The sequence below is a fragment of the Oncorhynchus keta genome, chromosome 35 (genome assembly GCF_023373465.1).
Source record: "Oncorhynchus keta strain PuntledgeMale-10-30-2019 chromosome 35, Oket_V2, whole genome shotgun sequence".
Classification (NCBI taxonomy): Eukaryota; Metazoa; Chordata; class Actinopteri; order Salmoniformes; family Salmonidae; genus Oncorhynchus; species Oncorhynchus keta.
Genome location: NC_068455.1, coordinates 51283428 through 51293136, shown reverse-complemented (window position 1 = coordinate 51293136; position 9709 = coordinate 51283428). Strand labels below are relative to the sequence as shown.

Here is a 9709-nt window from a genome sequence, read left to right as displayed (position 1 = left end):
TCCTACCATACCTTTGTCTGTACATTTTACCTTGAAGCTATTTTATCGCCCCCAGAAACCTCCTTTTACTCTCTGTTCCGGATGTTCTAGATGACCAATTCTCATAGCTTTTAGTCGTACCCTTATTCTACTTCTCCTCTGTTCCTCTGATGATGTAGAGGTGAATCCAGGCCCTGCAGTGCCTAGCTCCACTCCTATTCCCCAGGCGCTCTCTTTTGATGACTTCTGTAACTGTAATAGCCTTGGTTTCAAGCATGTTAACATTAGAAGCCTCCTCCCTAAGTTTGTTTTGTTCACTGCTTTAACACACACTGCTAACCCGGATCTTCTAGCCGTGTCTGAATTTTGGCTTAGGAAGACCACCAAAAATTCTGAAATCTACATTCCTAACTACAACATTTTCAGACAAGATAGAACAGCCTAAGAGGGCGGTGATGCAATCTACTGCAAAGATAGCCTGCAGAGTTCTATCCTACTATCCAGGTCTGTACCAAAGCAATTTGAACTTCTACTTTAAAAAATCCACCTCGATAAAAACAAGTCTCTCACCGTTGCCCCTTGCTATAGACCACCCTCTTCCCCCATCTGTGCTCTGGACACCATATGTGAACTGATTGCCCCCCATCTATCTTCAGAGCTCGTGCTGCTAGGCGACCTAAACTGGAACATGCTTAACACCCCAGCCATCCTACAATCTAAGCTTGATGCCCTCAATCTCACACAAATTATCAATGAACCTACCAGGTACCACGCCAAAGCAGTAAACACGGGCACCCTCATAGATATCATCCTAACCAACTTGCCCTCTAAATACACCTCTGCTGTTTTCAACAAAGATCTCAGCGATCACTGCTTCATTGCCTGCATCCGTAATGGGTCAGCGGTCAAAAGACCTCCACTCATCACAGTCAAACGCTCCCTGAAACACTTCAGCGGGCAGGCCTTTCTAACCAACCTGGCCGGGGTATCCTGGAAGGATATCGACCTCATCCCGTCAGTAGAGGATGCCTGGTTATTTTTTTAAATGCCTTCCTCACCATCTTAAATAAGCATGCCCCATTCAATACATTTAAAACCAGGAACAGATATAGCCCTTGGTTTTCTCCAGACCTGACTGCCCTTGACCAACACAAAAACATCCTATGGTGTTCTGCATTAGCATCGAACAGCCCCCGTGATATGCAACTTTTCAGGGAAGCTAGAAACCAATATACACAGGCAGTTAGAAAAGCCAAGGCTAGCTTTTTCAAGCAGAAATTTGCTTCCTGAAACACAAACTCAAAAAAGTTCTGAGACACTGTAAAGTCCATGGAGAATAAGAACACCTCATCCCAGCTGCCAACTGCACTGAGGACAGGAAACACTGTCACCACCGATAAATCCACTATAATTGATAGCCTTGGTATCTCAAATTATTGCCTCGCCTGGTTCACCAACTACTTCTCTGATAGAGTTCAGTGTGTCAAATCGGAGGGCCTGTTGTCTGGTTCTCTGGCAGTGTCTATGGGGGTGCCACGGGGTTCAATTCTTGGACCGACTCTCTTCTCTGTATACATCAATGATGTCGCTCTTGCTGCTGGTGAGTCTCTGATCCACCTCTATGCAGACGACACCATTCTGTATACTTCTGGCCCTTGTTTGGACACTGTGTTAACAACCCTCCAGATGAGCTTCAATGCCATACAACTCTCCTTCCATGGCCTCCAATTGCTCCTAAATACAAGTAAAACTAAATAGATTTTCTTCAACCGATCGCTGCCTGCACCTGCCCACTCAACATCACTACACTGGAAGGTTCTGACTTAGAATATGTGGACAACTCCTTCCAGACTCACATCAAACATCTCCAATCTAAAGTTAAATCTAGAATTGGCTTCCTATTTCGCAACAAAGCATCCTCCACTCATGCTGCCAAACATACCCTTATAAAACTGTCCATCCTACCGAAATAATGTCATGTTTTACTTGTACCCCAGCCCGCATTGTGAATGGTTAGGAAATATGTCATGTTTTAATCATACCTCAGCCAGCATTGTGAATGGTGTCTGAGGCAGTGACATACAAGACCAGGGCAGTAAATATAATACTTAGGTGTTTTTCAGTCATGCGTGGTGCTAAGTTACATTTCTGGCCATGCTGGCAGGGTCTGAATTAAGCCCAATGTCCAATGGGATTGATCTGTTTAATCCAATTGTTTGTTTCAGTTTCAAGTAGTTGAATCCTTTGACGAATTGTTGATTTCAACAAATGCACTGGGTTGGTTGAAAAGTGACACTAAATTTAAAAACCATGCACTATTTTGACATAGTGGAAGATATAATACTGAATTGATACTGTTTTTCATACTAAGATGGACCAAGAAATGTTGCTTTTGCACATAGTTGTTCATTGGTTTAGCAAGAGTCTGTTGGGTTAATTTGTTTTATAATATCAAAACAAGCTTTATTTATACAGCACATTTCAGACATGGATGCAACACAATGACTTCAGAGGAAAACATGTATACAAAACAAAGAAAATAAACAGAAATATTTACTACACAACAAACATAAGAGGATAAAAAACAGAAGAATAACAACTGAAAGACTAATGAGCATCCTGAGGAAAATCCATTGATTAAAATATTAACAATTGGATGCGATATTCAACCATAACGAGATGGACAAGCCAGCACAGGTGTAACACATACTGACTAACGAGGTGACACCAATCAGTGCGCTATACGTGCTAACGAGCTATACGTGCTAACGAGCTATATGTGCTACAGTCCAACCTCAAAACATAAATGGAAGCCTGTAACACCTCCCCCGTCAAGACAACAAATATATCCTATATTTTTGTTGGACAAGTTTGCTCACCACCAACAGAAAACAACTTCCATTTCACATGATTCACTTTCTACAATATAAACATGGTGTCTACTGGCTTCCAACAATTAAAAGCACGTATTTCTAAATATATATTTTTCTACAATCTTGTTTTTTAAACTCACTCGCATCTAGAACTCTTCTAAAATTGTTAATACATTGATTATAGACCAATGTATTATACTGCGTCCATGTGTATAGGCTGCAAGTAAGTTGAAATTAATGTTTTCAAGTCATTGAAAAAACGACCTGGAAATACATATTTTCAACTATAATCGAACGTATATTGAATGTCGGGGCCTGTCTTCTTTTCAGCGACATTCTGCGAGATGGGATAGCCCAATGTCAAAACATAGTTCTAAAGTGTCCAAATCAATAACCAAAATGCAGAAACAGTTTGTGATATTTTGAAAACCTCAACATAAAATGTGCTATTTACATTTTCTTTTGCACATCATCATCTGCTCATTTATCAGTCCTGTGTTAATCTGCTAAATTGTAATTATTCGCTCCTACCTCCTCATGCCTTTGGCACACACTGTATATAGACTTTCTTTTTTCTACTGTGTCATTGACTTGTTTATTGTGTTATTGGCTTGTTTATTGTTTACTCCATGTGTAACTCTGTGTTGTCTGTGTCACACTGCTTTCCTTTATCTTGGCCAGGTCGCAGTTGCAAATGAGAACTTGTTCTCAACTAGCCTACCTGGTTAAATAAAGGTAAACAAAAAAAACCACATCTGCCACAATAACCACAGAAGCACCATAAAAACTGCACAAGCAACAGAATAGCTGTTGTTTTGACAAGTAGCAATAAATCACCGATATCGATTAGGAGGGAAATCAGTTGTATGTGCTGTTGAACACAATTTAAAAAACACATGGAAATGGGAGATATCTTTTACCTCACTGGTTAGAGGACAACCTGAAGACAGTCAGCTACATTTTTAAGTTTACCATTTTGATTCAAGAGGGTGGCAAACATGGTGTTACACAACACGTTTTGTTAAATCTCATAAATAGTACTCTCAATTCAGAGCTGGATTTATTCCCCGAGGCTAAAAATCATGCTTAAGTCAAATAAACAGGGGGCAAACACTTAGGGTTCTATATTGTGACATTCATTAAAATACTCCTTCTACAATTTAAAAAAAACATTCCACATTGTGACTTTATTTCATTGATATCATGAAACAACTCCTTCATGTATGTATTTTCTGATGTTTGATCAGAAATCTTTTATCAGAGAATCTCTTGTCACATTGATCACAGCTATAAGATTTATCTCCTGTGTGTGTTCTCAAATGTACTATCAGGCTGTTTGGCTGAGTAAAACTCTTCCCACATTGATCACAGCTATAAGGTTTCTCTCCAGTGTGTGTTCTCTGGTGTGTCTTCAGACTGCCAGATGTAACAAAACTCTTCCCACATTGAGGACAGTCATATGGCTTCTCTCCTGTGTGTGTTCTCTGGTGCACTATCAGGCTGCTTGACTGAGTGAAACTCTTCCCACAATGATTACAGCTATAACATTTCTCTCCTGTGTGTGTTCTCTGGTGCACTATCAGGCTGCTTGACTGAATAAAACTCTTACCACATTGATTACAGCTAAATGGTTTCTCTCCTGTGTGTATTCTTTGGTGTGATTTCAGGTTGCTTGGCTGACTAAAACTTTTCCCACATTGATCACACCCATATGGTTTCTCTCCAGTGTGAATTCTCTGATGTATTTTAAGGTCTACTGAAGAGGTGAATCTCTTCCCGCAGTCAGAGCAGCAGTGAAGTTTCTCTCTAGTGTGTATTCTCAGGTGTACTTTCAGTGAATTTGATCTTAAGTAACTCTTCCCACAGTCAGAGCAGTGATGAGATTTCTTCCCTGTGGGTCTCTGCTGGTGTTTCTTGATGTGTTCTGATCTGAAGATACTTTTCTCTGCCTCGTCAGCATTATGAGGTTGTTGAGGCTCCCCAGAGGATCCACAATAATCACTTCTCTCTCCTGTGTAAACAACAAAGTAAACAATCCACTGTTTATTTGAGTTAAAAGGTGATGCGCAGTGCCTACCCATGAAGTTGTACAACAATTGACATCTGTTAAATTATTTGACAATTAAGACAGTCAAGTGAGCAAGAATAGTAATTTTGTCTTGTTTTCAAATTAGTAGTAATATCGATGATTGTAGCTAGAAATACGTTTTTCAAGTTGTTGAAATCCCAAGCACTGTGCCAGATTACTTCTGGTCTCCAATATAGGCCCCTTTCTGTGTTTGCTAAAATTGCGGCACGAGGGCAAAGCACACGCAATTTGGTTACAGAAACTCCTCCCTGCTAATGAGGAAACCACTAGTTATGGATGTAGTATATCTGCCTGGAGCAAAAATGGTGAGCAAAGATTATAGTTTTTCACAATGTATTCTGAATATTACAGCGCAAGATCAGGCGTGCTACTCAAGGAAACTCACATTAAGCTCTGGTGTCAATTCACTAATTCACCACCATGGGAGAAAACTCAGGGGAGTTCTCATAGGCTGAGAGCAAAAATAGCATCAATTTCCAGGTTGCTTATGAGTGCATTTCACATTACTTTTGGATTATAAGGCTCGCTTGAATCACCTGCTTAATATGTTTGTGTTATTGTCCCAAATCAACTGCTTTATACTTAAAAAAAAAACACTTCAACCAGTAAAATGCTCTTTGGCTAGCTGTTCCATCAGCCTGACAATGAAGGTTTGTACAAATTGCCCCATAAATTCATCTAACAATAACATAGACCTACTGTAGGTCCCATAACTTCACCTAACAATAACATAGACCTACTGTAGGAACCATGGCTTCACCTAACAACAACATAGACCTAGGACTATAAATAATTAAATATTTCAGGTAAAACATGGAAACGAAAATGTCTTTGTCATGACATTTCATAACCTGATCACCAGCTAATTTTGTCAATAATCCCACTAGGCTACTCTGTAATGTGTTGTCATTCTAAATGTCCTGAATAAGAAAATAGCAGTGTGTGTTGTACAATAGCCTATCCATCAAGGAACAGTTCTCTACACATTATGAGCAAAGTATCTCTGTGTGCAAACAGACTAACGAGACCCTACAGTAAATCAAGCAGACAATAACATTATAAACATCAATTTGTTAGGGATGTTGAATCCAACGTGGAGCACGGCATAACTGTCTTTACCAGAGTAATGAATGAAGAAGCACTTTGGTTGTTGTATGTCGTGATGTTTGTCACTTGACTGGAATTCAGAAAATTATTTCCTGGATCAGCTGATGTCAGTTGAACATGTGACTGTAACTTAATAACAGCAACAGTATTAAGAATGATGTGTAATTATTGTGTTTCTATAAAGTTAAGGTGACTCTCGGTTAGAACAAAACTCTGAAATTATTTATAATGGCTGTTTTCCCAGTGTAACGACGCCAGGACAGCGGAGTCAATCACCACCTTCCGGAGACACCTGAAACCCCACCTCTTTAAGGAATACCTAGGATAGGATAAAGTAATCCCCCCTTAAAAGATTTACATGCACTATTGTAAAGTGGCTGTTCCACTGGATGTCATAAGGTGAATGCACCAATTTGTAAGTCGCTCTGGATAAGAGCGTCTGTTAAATGACTTAAATGTAATGTAAATGTAACATAAGGAGAAAAAAAGTTAAAGTTTCATTATGACATCACGGGTTAATTCTAGAATATACTATATATACTAGAAACATGGTTAAACTATCATTATGACATCATGGATGAATTCTAGAATATACTATATATCCTAGAAACCTGGTTAAACTATCATTATGACATCATGGATGAAGCCTAGAAACATGGTTAAACTATCATTATGACATCATGGATGATTTCTAGAATATACTATATATCCTAGAAACTGGTTAAACTATCATTATGACATCATGGATGAATTCTAGAATATACTATATAGCCTAGAAACCTGGTTAAACTATCATTATGACCTCATGGATGACCAGTCCTTGTATTCATAGTGTAGTGAATTCAGGGGGTAGCCCTGAGCTGAACTCAAACCTGGGTCCACTGACTGTCAAGCCAACACCTTATAACTTTTACACCAAGATGTCTGAACTTCTTGACGAGGTCGCTAGGTGTTGGGTTACGGTTGCTACAATAGCTTTCTATTTGAATTTGAGAGGGTTACATTTCTCCAGCCCCATCCCTCAGCTGTTTACCAAACCAAGTCTCTGGGCAGCCATTTTGTTGCTGTTTTTTTTTAAACCACACCAATCAACCAATATGTTTTGGTAATAAGATGGATGGGGTTGGAGAAATGTAACTACTTTCAAATTCATAAACAGACCTATGGATGCAAGGACTGACCATCCATGATATCATCATAGTTTTAACAATGTTTTGAGGCTACAGTGTTGATTTACATTGGAGTAAAAAACGCTCATTTGGGGTTCTGAAGGGGTACAACAGTTGAACTAAGCTCATGAGGCATGTGTTATATTCTTCAAGAATCAATGGCTATATATAAATAATTAAAAAGTCCAAAAATGGATGTAAGCAATTGCAGATTTCTGCTTTAACACCAAATAACAGTTAAACGGCAGAGTGTGTGCCTCTGTTTTAAGACAGTACTTACTGGTGTTAATCAGGGAACGGATTCTCAAAAACATCTTATGGCTAAGTTCACCGTTGGAACCATTGGATGCTTTAAGATGCGTTTGGGAAACCGGGCCCAGATGTCCAGTTTCCTCCTCTCCTTCCTCCTCTTTTTTGGATGTGACAGTCATCTCTTCCTCCTCTTTCACTCCAAAAACTGCATCATCCTCTTTCTCTTCCTCCTCTTCTTTTACTGTAACATCCTCCTCCTCTTTCACTCTGAACGCGTCTTCCTCCTCTTTCACTCCAAAAACTGCATCATCCTCTTTCTCTTCCTCCTCTTCTTTCACTGTAACATCCTCCTCCTCTTTCACTCTGAACGCGTCTTCCTCTTCTTTCACTCTAACGTTTTGCTCTTCTTCTTTCACGGAAACAGCCTCACCATCTACTTGTTTTTGTATTGAAACAGCCTCCTCTTCCTTCTCCTCTTTCACCAGAGCTTCTTTCTCCGTCCAGCAGACCGCCTCTTCTTTTTCAGGAGAGTAGTTTGGTGAACTCATGGTCGGAGATGTTCGCTAGCTAGGCTAATGCTAACGAAACCAGCCCGCTAGCTGACTAATAACAACAACACCGTAAATATTAAATAAAATCGGATAACTAACTAGACGACAGAAGTGGGTTAAAAAATGCAGTGGGTAATATACACTAAAGCGTCTAAAGAGCTTTAATGGTTCGGCTATTTTGTCTAGCAAGCTCCCGAGGTGTCTGACTAACTGCTGTTGAAAGAAGCGTTCCGTCCAGTAGATTATACGTCACACTAGCAGCTTTGCCTTAAAGTCGCACATCGTCATCTACTGACTGGAGTGGGTAACGCATTTGAGTAAAATGTAAACGTTATCTTCAGACAAGTTAGTGTAGGACGCATTAGTTTTTACTCACCAGTGTAACAACACAGTGTGGTTAAAGACTTAGTAAGCTAGTTGTAGTCAAAATATGTTTACCTATAAGTACAAACAGTTATGTTTTGCGTCATTACATATGCATTAATTTATTTTTGGGAGACTTCTGAACTACCCATAATGCAATATTACTCAGGTCGTATGAAGTATCTACTCTGTGCTACCGAGTTTGTATGCCAGTTTAACTGCGTAATTAAGTTGTTAAATTCCTGCATAAAATGGGTATTATTCCACCTCCTGGTCTATTAGTGTGTTTACATTGTCTAATACACTCAAATCAAAGTTTATTTGTCACGTGCGCCGAATACAACAGGTGTAGTAGACCTCACAGTGAAATGCTTACTTACAGGCCCTAACCAACAGTGCAATTTTTAAAGTAAAAAATATGTATTAGGTGAACAATGGATATGTAAAGAAATAAAACCAACAGTTAAAATACATTGTAAAATAACAGTAGGGAGGCTATATACAGTAGAGAGGCTATTACATTGCGTTAACAATGGAGGATTGGTTGATTTCCAGTTTTTAGTATTTAAGATGATGAGGAGAAAAGTATCATCCAACTCTGGGGTATTAATGAGAGGTTTCGTCCAACCATTGGCTATCTCACTGCACCCTCATATTCCATGTCTTGAAATATGCAGACAGACATTGTACTTCTTCTGACAGCCAACTTTCTAACTCCGCCATTAACTTTATGACATCATAACATTCCCAGAAGGCATGGACTATTGAGTCAATGTTAGTTTTACACTGAAGACATGACTGCGGTTGTGCTGTAGAATTGTATAATAAGGAACTATCATTTGTCCCAACATCACAGGCCACAGACTTTGATACAGTTCAAGACTTCCAAAAGTTTTTCCGCAATTTGAGATTGTCTGAGTTTTTAAAATGTGTTAATATTGAATGTTGATATTTATGTTATATTTTTGTACCTCCTGTTTCAAGAAGTGATGTCACTGTCCCTATATATACAGTGCATTTGGAAAGTATTCAGACCTCTTCCTTTTTACACATTTTGTTATGTTACAGCCTTATTCTAAAATTGATTAAATATATTTTTTTCCTCATCAATCTACACACAATACCCCATGATGACAAAGCAAAAAGTGTTTTTATACATTTCTGGCAGAATTTTCATGTCTCTTCAAAGATGTTCGATCAGGTTCAAGTCTGGACTCTGGCTGGGCCACTCAACGACGTTCAGAAACTTGTCCCGAAGCCACCTTTGCCTTGTCTTGGCTGTGTGCTTAGGGCTGTTGTCCTGTTGGAAGGTGAACCATCAGCCTA

The 9709-nt window shown here is 39.2% G+C and overlaps 1 protein-coding gene across 1 annotated transcript; it reads right to left on the bottom strand.

Moving 5' to 3' along the window:
- Nucleotides 1–2412: 2412 nt before the first annotated feature.
- Nucleotides 2413–8288, bottom strand: LOC118368619 (zinc finger protein OZF-like). The gene is made up of 2 exons (XM_035752881.2): nucleotides 7498–8288; nucleotides 2413–4863 (listed from the first exon to the last, which is right to left on the bottom strand). The coding sequence occupies exons 1-2, from the start codon at nucleotides 8015–8017 to the stop codon at nucleotides 4070–4072; spliced, it is 1314 nt and encodes a 437-aa protein (XP_035608774.2). The 5' UTR covers nucleotides 8018–8288; the 3' UTR covers nucleotides 2413–4069.
- Between the last annotated feature and the right edge of the window lie 1421 nt (nucleotides 8289–9709).

Bases quoted from the DNA above. Each gene is read 5' to 3' on its own strand.
- LOC118368619 (XM_035752881.2), bottom strand. From the start codon at position 8,017: ATGAGTTCACCAAACTACTCTCCTGAAAAAGAAGAGGCGGTCTGCTGG. The intron at 4,864-7,497 runs GTAAGTACTGTC...TTGTTTACACAG, and splicing joins CCGTTCCCTGATTAACACCA to GAGAGAGAAGTGATTATTGT.